Source organism: Salmo salar, chromosome ssa07 (assembly GCF_905237065.1).
Source record: "Salmo salar chromosome ssa07, Ssal_v3.1, whole genome shotgun sequence".
In the NCBI taxonomy this organism is placed as follows: Eukaryota; Metazoa; Chordata; class Actinopteri; order Salmoniformes; family Salmonidae; genus Salmo; species Salmo salar.
Genome location: NC_059448.1, coordinates 29781617 through 29801943, shown reverse-complemented (window position 1 = coordinate 29801943; position 20327 = coordinate 29781617). Strand labels below are relative to the sequence as shown.

Here is a 20327-nt window from a genome sequence, read left to right as displayed (position 1 = left end):
AGGCCTTTTCCTGTTTGATAAAGTGGGGTCCATTCAGAAATGGTTTGCCAAGATCGGTGTGGAAGAACTTGACTGGCCTGCACAGAGCCCTGACCTCAACCCCATCGAACGCCTTTGGGATGAATTGGAACGACCCGTGCAGGCCATGCCTAATCGCCCAATATCAGTGCCCAACCTCACTAATGCTCTTGTGGTTGAATGAAAGCAAGTCCCCTCAGCAATGTTCCAACATCTCGTGGAAAGCCTTCCCAGAAGAGTGGAGGCTGTTATAGTAGCAAAGGGGGGGCCAACTCCATATTAATACCCATGAGGGGCGGCAGGTAGGCTTTCCACTAGATGTTAGAGCTTTGGACCAGTAACCGAAAGGTTGCTGGATTGAATCCCAGAGCTTACAAGGTATAAATCTGTCTTCTGCCCCTGAACAAGGCAGTTAACCCAGTGTTTCTAGGCTGTCATTGGAAGTAAGATTTTGTCCTTAACTGACTTGCCTTGTTAAATAAAGGTCAAATCAAAAAATATTTGTAAAACTTATTTTGGAATGACATGTTTGACAAGCGGGTGTCTATATACTTTTGGTCATGTAGTGTATTTCCCAAGGCACGGATAAACCAACCACCCTTTTCCCTATGTAGTGCACCACTTTTGACTATTGCCCTTAGCTCTGGTCAAAAGGAGTGCACTATATAAAGGATAGGGTGTATTTGGGATGCAGACATGTAGCCTACGTTGGGGATACTGGCAGGCAGTTGTGATGGTGGAAATAATCGATACAGATACATGGTAGTATGCTATTTTTTACTATCTTTTTGACAATATCACAATATTATTTTGTCGCTAGTTGGCTGAACCTGCACCAGAACTTGTTTTTCCTTCATAGCTTGTTCTCCATCTTTTTAAACAGGAGTCAATTTTGTTTTCAGCGTTTTAATTTATTTGACTGATCAAAACTCATTTTCTCATGGCTCTCGTTCCTCTGCAGCAGACATGCAGTGCAATCGAAAAAGTATTCAGACCCCTTGACTTTGTCCACATTTTGTTACCTTACAGCCTTATTCTAAAATGGATGACATTTTTTTCAATCTACACACAATACCCCATAATGACAAAGCGAAAACAGGTTTTTAGAGATGTTTGCATATTTATTCAAAATAAAAACGGATACCTAATATACATATGTATTCAGACCCTTTGCTATGAGACTCGAAATTGAGCTCAGCTGCATTCTGTTTCCATTGATCTTCCTTGAGATATTTCTGCAATTTCATTGGAGTCCACCTGTGGTAAATTCACTTGATTGGACTTGATTTAGAAAAGCACACACCTGTCTATGTAAGGTCCCACAGTTGACAGTGCATGTCAGAGGAAAAAACCAAGCCAGGACTTCGAGACATGATTGTGTCGAGGCACAGATCTGGGAAATGGTACCAATAACTTCCTGCAGCATTGAAGGTCCCCAAGAACACAGTGGCCTCCAACATTCTTAAATGGAAGAAGTTTGGAACCACCAAGACCCTTCCTAGAGCTGGTCACCCGGCAAAACTGAGCAATCGGGGGAGAAGGGCCTTGGTCAGGGAGGTGACCAAGAACCAAGTGGCCAGACGGAAGCCATTCTTCAGTAAAAGGCACATGACAGCCCACTTGGAGTTAGCCAAAGGGCACCTAAAGGACTCTCAAACCATGAAAAAACAAGATTCTCTGGCTAATTATTTTAGGCAGATGTTCTCTTTTCTGTCTCATCCTCTCCCACTGAATGAAGATTATGGTAAGGAATTCTTTCCAAATAATATTAAAAAAATGGAAAATTAACAAATGTACAGAAAGATCAGTGCGACGGCCAAATTACAGAGGATGAACTTTTTGAAGCTATTAAATCCTTTCAGTCTGGAAAAATCCCAGGGCTTGATGGCATACCGGTGGAGGTATATCAAGTATTTTTTTGATTGTTTTAACTACTCCTATAGAAATGGTAGTCTGTCAGGTACTCAGCGGGAAGGTCTGATTTCTCTATTATTAAAACAAGACCCAGATGGCAAATATAAAGACCCAGTCTATCTAAAAGAGAACTGGACTTACACTTTAATCTTGTGATGCAAAAATACTAGCGAAATGCATAGCACTCAGAATTAAAAGGGTTTTACCAGGTATTCTTCATCCTGATCAGTGAGGTCTTTTACATGGACTATACATTGGAGATAATATACGACAACTACTAGAAATAATAGAACATCATGAAACGTATAAGAAGCCAGGAATGGTATTTATAGCTGATTTTGAAAAGGGATTTCATAAAGACTGGATTTTATTTATAAATTCCTGGATTTTTTTCAATTTCAGTAATTCTCTTATGAAATGGGTAAAAATAATGTATAGCAACCCCAGGTGTAAAATATTAAATAACGGCTACTTCTGAGTTTTGAATTGTCAAGAGGAGTTAAACAAGGGTGTTCACTGTCACCATATCTATTCGTTATGGCCATCGAAATGCTAGCTATTAAAATCAGATCCAATAACAACATTTAGAGGATTAGAAATCCAAGGCTTAAGAACAAAGGTGTACATGTATGCTGATGACTCAAGTTTTATATTGCAATGTCTCGTTGAAGATATAGAAAACTTTTCTGTGCTCTCTGGACTAAAACCTAATTATAAGTGTACAATATTACATATTGGATCTTTTAAAAAATACAACTTTTACATTACCCTGCAGTTTACCTATAAAATGGGCTGATGGTGAAGTAGACATAGTCAGCATTCATATCACAAAATATATAAACAAGCTCTCCACAATGAATTTCAATAGAAAACTTGTAAAAATAGACACGATCCTGCAACCATGGAGAGGTAAGTATCTATTTATGGAAAAATTGCCCTGATTTTAACTCCTTAGTCATCAGTTTACTCACTTACTTATGGCGCTGCCTGCTCCTGATGATTCGTTTTTCAAATCATATGAGCAAAAAATATTTCGCTTTATCTGGGACGCTAAACCAGACAAAATAAAACGTGCCTATCTATGTAATGAATATGAATTGGGTGGGTTGAGATTATTAAATATAAAAGCACTAAACCTCTCTCTAAAACCCTGACTCATTCAAAAGTTTTATTTGAACCCTAAATGGTTCTCAAGTAGATAACTAAGAAAAGCTCATCCATTGTTTAAAAATGGCCTTTTTGCCTTTGTGCAGATTGCCATGTCTCATTTTCGATTAACTGAATATGATATTTTTTTCAAAGTATCTCTCTTTTTCAAACAAGCATTGCAGAGCTGGCTACAATTTCAATTTCATCCCCCTGAAAAGATGCAACAAATATTATGGCTGAACTCAAATGTGTTGGTTGATAAAATACCTGTATTTATGGGAAAGATGTTTGAAAAGGGTATTTTGTTCATAAATTATATTGTAAATTGGAATGATAGAGTTATGTCCTTCATGGAGTTATCAGAATTGTACGGGAAGGTCTGCTCAATCCAAGAGTACAACCAATTGATTACAGCATTACCCCAAAAATGGAGGCAGGTGGCAGTGGGAGGAGGTAGGGAACTGGTCTGGCTGCCCAATATAAAAGATCAAAACTTACGGAGGAATAAAAATAGCATAAATAGGGAAGTATACCAGTTTCATTTGAGGACCAGGATGTTGACAACTGTGCCATACAGATTGCAAAATAGTTGGGAAGAGATTTTTGATGTACTGATTCCATGGTACAGGGTGTATGAGTTGATATATAAAACTACGCAAGATTCAAGACTTCGTGCTTTTCAGCTAAAATGATTATATAGAATTCTTGCCACCAACAAAATGTTGAATATTTGGGGCATAAAGTCATCAAAGCTCTGCAGATTTTGAGGATACAGAATCAATAGACCATTTATTTTGGTATTGCCATCAGGTAGCCTGTTTCTGGTCTCCAGTTCAGGAATGGCTGAAAATGCATAGCATGGATCTAAAATTGACCCTAGAAATAGTACTGTTAGGAGATCTGGAGAGACCGCGTCAGTCAATTACTAATACTCTTAGTAAAAATATTTATCTTTAACTCACAATCTGTGGAATCTATTCGATTAGATGGATTGAAATTGTACGTTAAACATCACAGCATAGTTGAAAGATATGTGTTGCATAGTCACCCGAAGGTGAGGGAAGCTGAGGGTTGGTATGTGGGAGTGGAGTTAGAATGATGGTCAAAGATAAAAGTAAAAAAAGAATAATAAAAAGTACATTTGAATGACACTGAGGGGCAGTGTTTTTACAACTAATGCCGGTGTGCCTGAGGCTGATGTCGTGCAGGTTTTTGTACACATGCATATACAGTCGTGGCCAAAAGTTTTGAGAATGCCACAAATATTAATTTTCATAAAGTTTGCTGCCTCAGTTTGTATGATGGCAATTTGCATATACTCCAGAATGTTATGAAGAGTGATCAGATTAATTGCGAAGTTCCTCTTTGCCATGCAAATGAACTGAATCCCCAAAAACCATTTCCACTGCATTTCAGTCCTGCCACAAAAGGACCATCTGACATGTCAGTGATTCTCTCGTTAACACAGGTGTGAGTGTTGACAAGGCTGGAGATCACTCTGTCATGCTGACTGAGTTCGAATAACAGACTGGAAGGGTGGTGCTTGGAATCATTGTTCTTCCTCTGTCTATCATGGTTACCTGCAAGGAAACATGTGCCGTCATCATTGCTTTGCACAAAAAGGGCTTCACAGGCAAGGATATTGCTGCCAGTAAGATTGCACCTAAATCAACCATTTATCGGATCATCAAGAACTTCAAGGAGAGCGGTTCAATGGTTGTGAAGAAGGCTTCAGGGCGCCCAAGAAAGTCCAGCAAGCGCCAGGACCGTCTCCTAAAGTTGATTCAGCTGCGGGATCGGGGCACCACCAGTACAGAGCTTGCTCAGGAATGGCAGCAGGCAGGTGTGAGTGCATCTGCATGCACAGTGAGGCGAAGAATTTTGGAGGATGGCCTGGTGTCAAGAAGGGCAGCAAAGAAGCCACTTCTCTCCAGGAAAAAAATCAGGGACAGACTGATATTCTGCAAAAGGTACAGGGATTGGACTGCTGAGGACTGGGGTAAAGTCATTTTCTCTGATGAATCCCCTTTACGATTGTTTGGGGCATCCAGAAAAAAGCTTGTCCAGAGAAGACAAGATGAGTGCTACCATCAGTCTTGTGTCATGCCAACAGTAAAGCATCCTGAGACCATTCATGTGTGGGGTTGCTTCTCAGCCAAGGGAGTGGGCTCACTCACCATTTTGGCTAAGAACAAAGCCATGAATAAAGAATGGTACCAACACATCCTCCGAGAGCAACTTCTCCCAACCATCCAGGAACAGTTTGGTGACGAACAATGCCTTTTCCAGCATGATGGAGCACCTTGCCATAAGGCAAAGTGATAACTAAGTGGCTCGGGGAACAAAACATCGATATTTTGGGTCCATGGCCAGGAAACTCCCCAGACCTTAATCCCATTGAGAACTTGTGGTCAATCCTCAAGAGGCGGGTGGACAAACAAAACCCCACAAATTCTGACAAACTCCAAACATTGATTATGCAAGAATGGGCTGTCATCAGTCAGGATGTGGCCCAGAAGTTAATTGACAGCATGCCAGGGTGGATTGCAGAGGTCTTGAAAAAGAAGGGTCAACACTGCAAATATTGACTCTTTGCATCAACTTCATGTAATTGTCAATAAAAGCCTTTGACACTTATGAAATGCTTGTAATTATACTTCAGTATTCCATAGTAACATCTGACAAAAATATCTAAAGACACTGAAGCAGCAAACTTTGTGAAAATGAATGTCATTCTCAAAAATGTTGGCCACGACTGTACACAATCTCATTCAAATAAACACATACAAGAACACACATACATATACAGTTGGCATTGCTGTTATTATTTTAGTTGACCATGATGTCCTTTATTTTAAATGTATTATTTTGTTCTATTTTTTTGCATTGTTTTTTGTTTTCTTCTCTCTTTTCCTTTTCTCTTTTAGTTCATTCTCTTGGCTGTTGATGCATTGGGGGGGGTTCTCGGGGGTGGGGAATGGAATTAATTGTATTAAAAATATATATTCTGGGGGAGGGGTCTCAAATGGTTGAGGGACAGCTATTTGGGAGCTGTAGGGGGGGGGGATCTTGGAGGGTTTGGGTTCACGTTTTTTGGCCTGGTGGTAGATCAGTCAATGTGCCCTTGAGCAGGGCATTGACCTGGATGCTTCTGTGTGTCGCTCTGAATGGGAATCTGTTGGATGACTGGTATGATGTAGTTGTTGAGCGGCAACACTTCAAGTATATTGTATGTTTCGAATATTCAATAAATGTAATTTAAAAAAAAATATATTAAAAGATTCTCTGGTCTGATGAAACCAAGATTGAACTCTTTAGCCTGAAATCCAAGCGTCATGTCTGGAGGAAACCTGGCACCATCCCTACGGTAAAGCATAGTGGTGCCAGCATCATGCTTTGGGGATGTTTTTCAGTGGCAGGGACTGGGAGACTAGTCAGGATTGATGAAAAGATGATCAGAGCAAGGTATAGAGATCCTTGACGAAAACTTGCTCCAGAGCACTCAAGACCTCAGACTCGGCGACGGTTCCCCTTCCAACAGGACAACGACCCTAAGCACACAGCCAAGACAATGCAGGAGTGGCTTTGGGACAAGTCTCTGAATATCCTTGAGTGGCCCAGTCAGAGCCCGGACTTGAACCCGATCTAACATCTCTGGAGAGACCCGAAAATAGCTGTGCTACACTCCTCATCCAACCTGACAGAGCTTGCGAGCATCTTCAGAAAATGAACACCCTAAATACAGGTGTGCCAAGCTTGTAGCGCCATACCCAAGTATACTTGAGGCTGTAATCGCTGCCAAATACTTATGTAATTTGTAATATTTCATTTTTTTTGCACAAAACAATTACCTGTTTTTGCTTTGTTATTATGGGGCATTGTGAGTAGATTAATGAGGGGGGGGGAAACAATTGTATAAATTTTAGAATAAGGCTGTAACTTAATAAATTGGTAGCAATTCCTAGCCCTATCAGGCAGCAGCCGCACACGGCCAAGGGCGGGAGATGTATATCCCAGCCCTAGAAGGCTAGCATCCCGGAGTCGCCTCTTCACTGTTGACGTTGACTGGTGTTTTGCGGGTACTATTTAATGAAGCTTCCAGTTGAGGACTTGAGGCTTCTGTTTCTCAAACTAGACACCTATAAATGTACTTGTCCTCTTGCTCAGTTGTGCACCAGGGCCTCTCACTCTTTCTATTCTGGTTAGATCCAGTTTGCGCTATTCTGTGAAGGGAGTAGTACACAGCGTTGTACGAGATCTTCTGTTTCTTGGCAATTTCTTGTATGGAATAGCCTTCATTTTTCAGGACAAGAATAGACTGACGAGTTTCAGAAGAAATTCTTTGTTTCTGGCCATTTTGAGCCTGTAATCGAACCCACAAATGCTGATGCTCCAGAGACTCAACTAGTTTAAAGAAGGCCAGTTTTATTGCTTCTTTAATAAGCACAGCAGTTTTCAACTGTGCTAACATAATTGCAAAAGTGTTTTCTAATGATCAATTAGCCTTTTTAAAATGATAAACTTGTATTAGCTAACACAACGTGCCATTGGAACACAGGAGTGATGGTTGCTGATAATGGGCCTCTGTACGCCTATGTAGATATTCCATTATAAAATCAGCCGTTTCCAGCTACAATAGTCATTTACAACATTAACAATGTCTACACTATATTTCTGATCAATTTGATATTATTTTAATGGACAAAAACAAGAACATTTCTAAGTGTCCACAAACTTTTGAGCGGTAGTGTATATTTTAATGTTGTGAGGGCTCCGACAGCTTTCTCATTAATGTTGCAGGAGATGATAAACGTGTGTGTGTGTGAGATAACATGACAAACACTTCGCTCCCAGAGTTGTCGAATACGAGCTGCGATTGATTAACACACTCAAGTAGTAAATACCGCTGCTCACTGCTCGTCACTTTACCGGAATTTCCAAACAACATCTGGGGGACATTTACGAGACTCAGAGCTCCGTTTAAAAATAGAGAGGGTTAGAAAACATGGTTGCTTTTTGCCAGGCGCTGATTGGAATAGATGCTTGGGCAGTGCAAGTGTGCGCGCGCATACACACAAGCACACTGCAATGCAACCCCCAAAGTCTGTTGGCTGAGGCTGGCTTTCAAGCATATGCAATAGGATGGGTTATAATGATGGGTTAACCACACACCCACACACTACAATGCAAACAAACAGGAAACCAAACCATGCCTCTATAAAACAATTGTTTGTCAAAAAACAATCTATACGGTGCCTTCAGAAAGTATTTACACCCCTGAACTTTTTCCACATATTGTTACATCCTGCATTTAACAATGATTAAATTGAGATTTTGTGTCACTGACCTACACACAATACCCTATAATGTCAAAGTGGAATTAATAGAAAATGAAAAGCTTTAAATTCGTTAGTCAGTAAATATTCAACCCCTTTGTTATGCCAAGCCTAAATACATCCATGAGTAAAGATTTGCCTACATGGACTCTGTGTGCAATAATACTGTTTAACATGATTTTTGAATAACTACACCATACACACAATTTATCAGTAAGGTCCCTCAGCCGAGCAGTGAATTTCAAGCACAGATTCACCACAAAACCAGGGAGGTTTTCCGGTGCCTCACAAAGAAGGGCACCTATTGGTAGACCGGTAAAAATAAAATAAAAAAATCAGACATTTGAATATCCCTTGGAGCATGGTGAAGTTACTAATTACACTTTGGATGGTGTATCAATTCACCCAGTAACTACAAAGACGCAGGCGTCCTTCCGGACTAAATTGCCAGAGAGGAAAGAAACCACTCACGGATTTCACCATGAGGCCAATGGTGACTTTGAAACAGAGTTTAATGGCTATGATAGGACAACTGAGGATAGATCAATAACATTAGTTACTCCAATACTAACCTAAATGACAGAAAAAATTAAAGGAAGCCTGTACAGAATAAAAAATATTCTAAAACATACATCCTGTTTTGAAATAAGGCACTGAAGTAAAACTGAAAAATGTGGCAAAGAAATGGACTTTATGTCCAGATTACAAAATGCTATGTTTGGGGCAAATACAACACATCACTGAGTATCACTCTTCATATTTTCAAGCATGGTGGTGGCTGCATCATGTTATGGGTATGCTTGTCATCGGCAAGGACTAGGGAGTTAAGGATGAAAAGAAACGGAATAGAGCAAAGCAAAATCCTAGAGGAAAACCTGGTTGTCTGCTTCAAAATGGACACTGGGGGACAAATTCACCTTTCAGCAGGACAATAACCAAAAAACACGTGTGTGTGTGTGTGTATGTATATATATATTATATTATATATATATATATATATATATATATATATATATATATAATGTGCAAATTTAGTACAATCCAGGTGTGCAAAGCGCTTACGGACTCACAGCTGTGGTCGCTGCCAAAGGTGACTAACGTGTATTGACTCAGGGGTGTGAATACTTATGTAAATTCGATTTCTGTATTTTTCAATAAATGTGGTAACATTTTTAACCATGTTTTCACTTTGGGGTTTTGTGTAGATGGGTGAGAATCTATTTAATCCATTTTGAATTCAGGCTCTAACACAACAAAATTTAGATTAAGACGAGAGGTATGAATACTTTCTGAAGTCACTGTATGATTGTCATTCTCATAGCTTTTGTTGGTTAAACGTGAAACAGTCTGTTAATAGTAGGAAATCAAAGCAGCATTGTCTGTATAGACACTGACGTGTCTGACCTGCCCCTTTTATTCAACACATATTCGCAATCGCTATGCAATCACACAGTGTTTACCTAACCATATTCAGACATGCATCTCTCTGAAACATGATATTGAAAGCTACAGATGGAGACCCAAGACAAAGGTTGTAAAGTGTGCGGCTGGTTATTCATTGGTTGGAAATAAGCCCTCTATCACCATGTTATGCAAGTGAAGTGTTACTTTTTGTGTATTTACATATTCTGTTTCCTCATTTGCATATCTGCTCTTGCTGAGGAAGTGCATCACTTATGCGTTTTGCATTTTGATAAACCGTCCATCTGGGGAACTGCCGCAGTGTACACACACACACACACACACACACACACACACACACACACACACACACACACACACACACACACACACAGAGAGAGAGAGAGAATGCAGTGTGGACAGATGACACAAATCATTTGTTGCATCTGAAATGTAGTTTTTTTTTCAACCCTGGTACTGGATGCCCACAGTCTCCACATATACTGAAAAAAAATATAAACGCAACATGTAAAGTGTTGGTCCCATATTTTAATGAGCTAAAATAAAATATCCCAGATATTTTCCATACGCCCAAAAAGCGTATTTCTCTAATTTTGTGCACACATTTGTTTACATACCTGTTATTGAGCATTTATCCTCTGCCAAGATAATCCACCCCCCCTAACAGGTGTGGCATATTTAGAAGTTGATTAAACACCATTATCATTACACAGGTGCACCTTGTGCTGGGAACAATAAAAGGCCATTCTAAAATGTGCAGTTTAGTCACACAACACAATGCCACAGAGGTCTCAAGTTTTTAGGGCGCATGCAATTGGCATGCTGACTGCAGGAATGTCCACCAGAACTGTTGCCAGAATTGAATGTTAATTTCTCTACCATAAGCTGCCTCCAATGTCGTTTTAGAGAATTTGGCAGTACGTCCAACCGGCCTCAACTGCATACCACGTACAGTACATTCGGAAGGTATTCTGACCCCTGGTCTTTTTCCACATTTTGTTACGTTACAGCCTTAATCTAAATTTGATTTTTTTTTTTAAATACACTGCTCAAAAAAATTATGGGAACACTTAAACAACACAATGTAACTCCAAGTCAGTCACACTTCTGTGAAATAAAACTGTCCACTTAGGAAGCAACACTGATTGACAATACATTTCACATGCTGTTGTGCAAATGGAATAGACAACAGGTGGAAATTATAGACAATTAGCAAGACACCCCCAATAAAGGAGTGGTTCTGCAGGTGGGGACCACAGACCACTTCTCAGTTCCTATGCTTCCTGGCTGATGTTTTGGTCACTTTTGAATGCTGGCGGTGCTTTCACTCTAGTGGTAGCGTGAGACGGAGTCTACAACCCACACAAGTGGCTCAGGTAGCGCAGCTCATCCAGGATGGCACATCAATGCAAGCTGTAGCAAGAAGGTTTGCTGTGTCTGTCAGCGTAGTGTCCAGAGCATGGAGGCGCTACCAGGAGACAGGCCAGTATATCAGGAGACGTGGAGGAGGTCGTAGGAGGGCAACAACCCAGCAGCAGGACCGCTACCTCCGCCTTTGTGCAAGCTTGGCACACCTGTATTTGGTGAGTTTCTCCCATTCTTCTCTGCAGATCCTCTCAAGCTTTGTCAGGTTGGATGGAGACTGTCATTGCACAGCTATTTTCAGGTCTCTCCAGAGATGTTTGAGTCCAGGCTCTGGCTGGGCCACTCAAGGACATTCAGAGACTTGTCCCGAAGCCACTCCTGCATCATCTTGGCTGTGTGCTTAGGGTCGTTGTCCTTTTGGAAGGTGAACCTTCGCCCCAGTCTGAGGTCCTGAGTGCTCTCGAGCAGGTTTTCATCAAGGATCCCTCCATACTTTGCTTTGTTCATCTTTCCCTCGATCCTGACTAGTCTCCTAGACCCTGCCACTGAAAGACAACCCCCAGAATTTTGCTTCCACCACCATTCTTCACCGTAGGAATGGTGCCAGGTTTCCTCCAGACGTGATGCTTGGCATTCAGGCTAAAGAGTTCAATCTTGGTTTCATCAAACCGGAATCTTGTTTCTCATGGTCAGTCCATTAGGTGCCTTTTGGCAAACTCCAAGCAGGCTGTCATGTGCCTCTTACTGAAGACTGGCTTCCGTCTGGCCACTACCATAAAGGTCTGATTGGTGGAGTGCTGCAGAGATGGTTGTCCTTCTGGAAGGTTCTCACATCTCCACAGAGGAACTCTGGAGCTCTGTCAGTGACCATTGGGTTCTTGGTCACCTCCATGATCAAGGCCCTTCTCCCCCGATTGCTCAGTTTGGCCTGCCGGCCAGCTCTAGGAAGAGTCTTGGTGGTTCCATACTACTTCCATTTAAGAATTATGGAGGCCACTGTTTTCTTGAGGACGTTCAATGCTGCAGACATTTTTTGTTAGCCTTCCCCAGATCTGTGCCTCGACACAATCCTGTCTCGGAGCTCTATGGACAATTCCTTCGACCTCATGTCTTGGCTTTTGCTCTGACATGCACTGTCAACTGTGGGACCTTTTATATAGACAGGTGTGTGTGCCTTTCCATATCGTGTCCAATTAGTTCGAATTTACCGTAGGTGTACTCAAAGTTGTAGAAACATCTAGGATGATCAATGGAAACACGATGCACCTGAGCTCAATTTATACTCATAGCAAAGTTTCTGAATACTTACACAAAAAGTATTCCTGTTTTCCCTTTGTCATTATGGGGTATTGTGTGTAGATTGAGGGGGAAAAATGTGGTGGAAGTCTTAATACTTTGCGAATGCACTGTATAACCACGCCAGCTCAGGACCTCCACATCCCGGATCGTCGGAAACCAGCTAACCGGACAGCTAATTAAACTGTGGCTTTGCGCAACCGAAGAATTTCTGCACAAACTGCCAGAAACCGTCTCAGGGAAACTCATCTGCGTGCTTGTCGTCCACACCAGGGTCGTAACTGACTTTAGTGGCCAATGCTCACCTTTGATGGCCACTGGCACATTGGAGAAGTGTGATCTTCACGGATGAATCCCGGCTTCAGCTGTACCAGGCAGATGGCAGACAGCATGTATAGCGTTGTGTGGGTGAGCGGTTTGCTGACATGAACAGTGTGTCCCATGGTGGTGGGATTATGGTATAGGCAGGCATAAGCTGCAGACAATGAAAACAATGCACTTAATGCCATTCATATGCCGCCATCACCTCATGTTTCAGCATGACTAATGCACAGCCCCGTGTCACTAGGATCTGTACGCAATTCCTGGAAGCTGAAAATGTTCCAGTTCTTCCATGGCCTGCATACTCACCAGACATGTCACCCATTGAGCATGTTTGGGATGCTCTGGCTCAACGTGTACGACAGCGTGTTCCAGTTCCCGCCAGTATCGACAACTTCACACATCCATTGAAGAGGAGTGGGACGACATTCTACAGGCCACAATCAACTGCCTGATCAACTCTATGCGATGGAGATGTGTCGCGCTGCATGACGAAATGGTGGTCACCCCAGATACTGACTGGTTTTCTGATCTACTCCCCTACCCTTTTATCTGTGACCAACATGCATATTTGTATTCCCAGCCATGTAAAATCCATAGATTAGGGCCTAATTCATTTATTTCAATTTACTTATTTTGTTATATGAACTGTAACTGAGTAAAATCTTTGAAATTGTTGCATGTTGCGTTTTAGTATCCACATTCTCTTTCTTCCTCGTTACGACAGACAGTGAATCGCTGAACGAACAAACTCAGCAAAAAAAGAAACATCCCTTTTTCAGGACCCTGTCTTTCAAAGATGATTTGTAAAAATCCAAATAACTTCAGATCTTCATTGTGAAGGGTTTAAACATGGTTTCCCATGCTTTTAATGCAATTAAGGTCACAGTTATGAAAAGTTAGGACACTAAAGAGGCCTTTCTACTGACTCTGAAAGATACCCAGGGTCCCTGCTCATCTGCGTGAACGTGCCTTATGCATGCTGCAAGGAGGTATGAGGACTGCAGATGTGACCAGGGCAATAAATTGCAATGTCCGTACTGTGAGATGCCTAAGACAGCGCTACAGGGCGGACAGCTGATCGTCCTCGCAGTGGCAGACCACGTGTAACAACACCTGCACAGGATCGGTACATCCGAACATCACACCTGCGGGACAAGTACAGGATGGCAACAACAACTACCCGAGTGACACCAGGAACGCACAATCCCTCCATCTGTGCTCAGACTGTCCGCAATAGGCTGAGAGAGGCTGGACTGCGGGCTTGTAGGCCTGTTGTTAGGCAGGTCCTCACCAGACATCACCGGCAACAACGACAGGAATGTCAGTGTTCTGCCATGGCCAGTGAAGAGCCCGGATCTCAATCCCATTTAGAACGTCTGGGACCTGTTGGATCGGAGGGTGAGGGCTAGGGCCATTCCCCCACCCAGAAATGTCCGGGAACTTGCAGGTGTCTTGTTGGAAGAGTGGGGTAACATCTCACAGCAAGAACTGGCAAATCTGGTGCAGTCCATTAGGAGGAGATGCACTGCAGTACTTAATGCAACTGGTGGCCACACCAGATACTGACTGTTACTTTTGATTTTGACACCCCCCCTTTGTTCAGGGACACATTATTCCATTTCTGTTAGTCACGTCTGTGGAAGTTGTTCAGTTTGTCTGTTGTTGAATCTTATGTTCATACAAATATTTACACATGTTAAGTTTGCTGAAAATAAATGCAGTTGACAGTGAGTTTACATTAGTTTACATTACATTTAGACAAGTGAACTCTTAGTCACCGCTAGGCTACTCCTCCCGCACACACATACACACCTTCCTCTTATCTAAACCAGGGTAACAGGAGGTTAACTCTCCTTTCATCTACAGATAAATCTGATGTATCACTGACAGCACTTCTGTTCACACTTAGCGTCATGCTAACGCTGTCACTGATGGCTGAGGTGTGTGTGTGCGCGTACATGCGCTGTATGGACACAATGTGAGAAATTAATGCTTTTTTTCAGTGTGTTTTGACTTTGTTTCGTGAGTGTTTTCATTGTGCTTATTTCTAAGTATCTATGATTAATTTAACCCTGTTTTTCCCTCCATCCCTCCCCTCTGTTGTTTACAGGGAATTTGAAGAATGTGGTTTAAGAGCGGAGTCTCATGTTTCCAATCAGGGCCTCCTGGGGTAATGAACACACACGCCAGGCTGATGAAGACCGTATGTTGGAGCTCCATCCTTTGCCAACGGGGAGGAGAGGGAGATGTTGGAGTGTGTGTGGGGGGGTGGGTGGAGCAGGAGCAATGTGGAAAAACATGACTTGAATGTTTCCAGGGGGACGTTTTATTGTAGGGGACGAGGAGGAGGGTAGGGTGCTGATGTTTCCGTTTTGTCTTTGTATATATATATTTTTTTTTAACTGTGGGAGGAGATTCGAGCTTGACTAGCCATGGACCAGACTGAGAATTTCTGCTCTAAAAATGGCTTCCAGGGCCCGTATTCCCAAAGGGTCTGAGTATGAATCAGAATTTGAAGATTATTTTTGTCTTTTAGATCATAATGAATAAGATTGCATGGCCCAGAATTCCTACCTTGTTCTATTTTGCTTCTAAATTGTCAGTTTAGAACCTAGGCTATGGGTGGGTTGTAATATTAGACTTAAATGTGTACATATTTAGGTGTGGGAAACATTTAGAGTGGGCTATGTTAAGATTTGTGCTAAACGAGTAAAGCAGACATGTCGGGGGCTAGTGTTACCTCTTTAGCTGCTTCCCTGGTGCTGTATGTTCATGCCTCCCTGGGGTGAGTTTCCCAAAAACAAAGATAATCTTCAGCATTAAGATAATCTTACACCCCATATAGAGTATCCTGACAAGAACTTTGATGTTTTATGATCTTAGTGCTACAGATGATCTTCACTACATGAGTGCAGTACTTTTCGGGAGCTTTATATGGGCATTTTTCTTAACTGAACAAAAATATAAGCGCAACTATTTCAAAGATTTTACTGAGATACAGTTCATATAAGGAAATCAGTCAATTGAAATAAATTAGACCCTAATCTATGGATTTCACATGACTGAGCAGGGGCGTAGCCATGGGTGGGCCTGGGAGGGCATTGGCCTGCCCTCCCTGCCAATCAGAATGAGTTTTTCCCCACTAAAGGGCTTTATTACAGACAGAAATACTCCTCAGTTTCATCAGCTGTCCGGGTGGCTGGTGTCAGACGCTGAAGAAGTCGGATGTGGAGGCCCTGGGCTGGCATGGTTACAAGGTCTGCGGTTGTGAGGCAGGTTGGCTGTACTGCCAAATTCTCTAAATTGACGGAGGTGGCTTATGGTAGAGAAATGAACATTCAATTCTCTGACAACAGCTCTGGTGGACATTCCTGCAGTCAGCATGCCCCCTCAACTTGAGACATCTGTGGCATTGTGTTGCGTGACAAAACTACACATTTTAGTGGCCTTTTATTTTCCCCAGCACGAGGTGAACCTGTGTAATGATCATGCGGTTTAATCAGCTTCTTGATATACCACACCTGTCAGGTGGATGGATTATTTTGGCTAAGTAGAAATGCTCACTAACAGGGTTGTAAACAAATTTGTACACAAAATCTGAGAGAAAAGCTTTTTGTGCGTATGGATCATTTCTGGGACCTTTTTATATCAGCTCATGAAACATGGGACCAAAACATGTTTATTTTTGTTCCGTATATATTGTAGTGTGTTTTTAAGTGGCATGTCAATGATCTGATCTCTTGTCTAATGAAATCTTTTATGCGAAAGCATCGGGCAAATTTGATTTCAGTCCTGTTCAAACCGCATGTTTTACTTTCAACTGTAAGTACATTAGGAGTGTAGAACAGTTTAGTATAATTTTGCTTTTGGTTTCACAAAAGTACAACTTTTTTTATGGTTCACCTTTGCCTTCTATATGGTGTAAATAACATTTTTTTTTTAATACTAACTGATTAAAACATGAGCTTCAATCACATCCAGTATAGGAAACTCACCAAATGTAGGTCTGTGACCCAAATGACACTGTTCGCTATAGTGCACTACTTTTACTTTTGACTGGAGCCCTATGGGAATAGAGTGCCATTTTGGATGCAGCCTAGAGGTGGGGAATCAAAGTGGGTTCCATGTGTGGAACAGAAGTTCTGTGTGATCTTTATGGATTTCATTTAAACATCATGACCACAACCAGAACACACACACAGAGTACGCACACTCACACCGACACACACACTTTATGGATTCTGTGGTCAGAGTTGTGGTTTTCCTCAGAGTGCATGTGAAACTCATTAGTCTGTTTATGGGTTAGGAGGAAAGACGAAACTGATTGAAACTCCTATCTTGTAAACAGCTCTGTGACAGCCTATTCCGCAAAGACTCAGTAAAAACGGATGAATTTAGACATGAGAGTAGGGTAGTTCTGTCTTCCACCTCCTCCCCCAAACCCCCCTTATTATGACATTGCATGGAGACCAGAACAAGACAACTTCAGGGCCTAGGGAGCTGGATTCCAAAAAAAAATGTAGTATGTCTTAGCAGTTTCTCTATTTAAAACATTGATAATTCCTCAGATTTCTTGAAGACAATTTTTAACATTTGGCATAGAGCTGTTGCATGGCATATCACTTTATTCTTGGATTGGCAATATGGCCAAATTATCAGTCCTTTGCCAACCAAAAATATGTTTCTCAATCCACCTTAGTTAATGGGGCCTTTAATCATTTGAAGGAAACCCCGTCCTCCACACCTCTTTTCCATGACCTAGAAACCGATAAGTGGTCAGGTGGTGATGTCAATTCGTTAGTTTGCGAACGAATGAGTGTCCTTCCCTCCTTGATAGCCACCTTTCATCAAGTTGCCATTTGTTGAAGAGTTTTGAAATCTGCCACACCCCCTTTGATTCAGCTTTTGTTTTGTTGGAGAAAAGCATACACACGTTTAAAAACAATATGGAACGTATTGTCTTAAAAATGTCCTGCACAACTAATTTAATTAGTTTTTAATCACTTTTCACTTATTTTGGGCTCCACCACTGTAAACGTATTTCAACAGATGAAGCGCGGGTCATGTCTCGAAGGGATGCCGCTCATGTGAACGTGATGTCAGTTTACATATTCAAGTCAAGTCGGAAATCATTTTAGCTAACCCTAACACTTTTCCAAACCTACTACCTTAATTATCCTAACCTGCAGCTTACGTTTTCCTGACTTACGAAAAGTCACTTTTGACAATGGGGCATCCCATCTCGTCAAAACCGTGACACGCGAGTGGAGGAGTCTTTCATACAAGCGCATTTTCGTCCACGTACAGTCTCCTCGCCACATCACCTCGATTACCTTTGACCTTTTTCAAAAGGAGGCTAGAGAGGGCGGAGTAATGTGGATGTAGGAGTTGCGCAAATCCAATTGAGAAAGGGCATGGCTTCCATACATTAACCATACACACCCTATCTGCCTGACAGCTTCACTAAAGAAACTCAGAGCCTAGTGTATGGATAAGAACGTTTACTCTCCTCCCCAGCCTGAAATCAAACTCCCATCTCTATTCATGCTGTTGAATAGCACACCTGCCTGCCATGTCCTGTATGGCATGGCGACTAGACTGACTGCATCAGGCCTTCCCAACGACATTTTATGCAAAACATGTTTCCCTCCATAGGATGTCATCATTTCATTTGACTACATCAGTTGACCTTTTAGATTATGAATTGTTTTGTCATAAGATACATTTTTGTTTTAGGGCTCAGTCTATAATATAACTAGGCTTGCAAAAAATTATATCAAAGGAGAGTTGTTGAACATTACAAGCTGACGTTAATTTTGCGTTTATGTGGGTCGGTTTGTTTTTACCCGTTTTTTCTAGTTTTACATTCAAGAGGGAAATTGAAAACTGTTCGTCTCATTTGCATAACGTTTTCTCACCGGGGAGAAAAAGGACTCCCCGTACTTCCATACATCATGCTCAAGCCGCATCTACATGAGAACTGTCCCCGCGCACTGACGGGACTTGACCACAATAAAGACAGATGCTCGCAAGCCTTTATGTGGTTAACTGAAAAGGAATTAAGGCGCGTGGTGTTTTAAAAGAAGGTGCCTTGGCATGTTTTCTTTTCTCTCTCTGACAATATTGAGATGAATTGTTAAAAATCAATGCATGAATGAACAGAGGATCTGAAAAAAACGGCTGCGTTATCAATGGGTCTGGGTTGATATGACAACCTCGAATTTGGGGAAATGTTCAGGTCTGTCATTTAATTTCAGGATGACATGAGTTATTTGACCTATAGTTGTAACAGAGGACTTTTAAATATTAAATAGGCCTACCTAATTGATGACAGCATCCACGGTGTCTGTCTATGTAGACTAGTGAGAGTGTGTTGGCCCACACTGTTTTTCATTTTGGTGTCACATTTTATGTTGTGCAAATCATCAGTTATTGTTTCAAGTGCATTGAGGGGTGTTGGGGCTATGCGTTCCCTCATGAATGATAATCAGTGAGATGGCTGTTGAGAATAGAATAGAACACTATTTGATCTGTGATTGTAGAGAAAGGCGCTCGCTCTTGAGAATAAAGAACATCTGCCTCAGTAGAGCGCTTTCATGACGGGCACACGGAAACTGTGGAAACTGGATCTCTAAGGTACTGGAATTAACCATTAACCGAACCGTTTGTTGGGCGATAGCCATGTGCGTCTGTCCGATTCTCTTCATACTCTTGGCCGGGATTTGGATGCTGTCCAGCCACAAACGCACTTCGCCCGCCGCTTCTTGAGGGTCGAGTGTGTGTGCGAGTGCGTGAGAGAGAGAGCGAATGAATAATCCTTTAGATTCAGTAACAACACTATTGAGGGAACTCTGCCGGAGTCGTCCAGTCTAGAGAGAAATTGAGAGTGAAGGCGAGACGCTGCACGGGGACAATGTCCTGATCCACAACCGTTTACTTTATGGCTACAGTTTAACAGGACCTAACGGATGACTTACTAAATATAGACAACTATTGACAAACGTTTTAGTTGACGACAAAACATTTACTTACTGGTGTGGTTTTGCGAGTTGAGTTGGGTTCATTAGACATCTCACCAATCCTCTCCACACACGGACCTTCTCTGCTGCGCTGAACGTGGTTTTCTAAAAGGTTTGTTCTTGCCTGTATACATTTTCTGTTAATGCTATTTGTAAGTTATGCGTTAGGCTAATGTTTATTTGACACTGCCCATGGTTTGCTTTACTATTTGTTTTCTTTCGCAGAGCAATAAGGCAGAGTGTGCACTTGTATTTGCCAAGCACTTGTTTTTTTTGGTTTTTTTTTAACAGTTTTCGGATCTGCATTCTGAAGTTTGCCTACACCCTGAAATGAAATACATTTTACGCGCTATTTGAAACAATTTATGACACTACTCAATAACATTAATCTGCTAAAAGCCTGGTTTTGACTAAGCTATTTAGTCAAGTTGACCAAATTTGCAAATGGGGTCAAAAAATATTTCTCACAAACATGAGTTAGCCT

At 41.7% G+C, this 20327-nt stretch overlaps 1 protein-coding gene across 2 annotated transcripts in view; it reads left to right on the top strand.

Annotated features, from left to right (window-relative positions):
- The window catches only part of hdac8 (histone deacetylase 8), a 42397-nt gene that overhangs the window by 19767 nt on the left and 2303 nt on the right, over nt 1-20327 (top strand). Inside the window, exon 11 of one of the 2 annotated variants that reach the window (XM_014207424.2) lies at nt 14935-15786. The exons of the other annotated variant lie outside the window; for it this stretch is intronic. Coding sequence (XP_014062899.1) covers nt 14935-14957 — 23 coding nt within the window. The 3' untranslated portion in view covers nt 14958-15786. Of the gene's footprint in view, nt 1-14934; nt 15787-20327 lie in introns of those variants that run through there. 2 annotated transcript variants of the gene reach the window in all.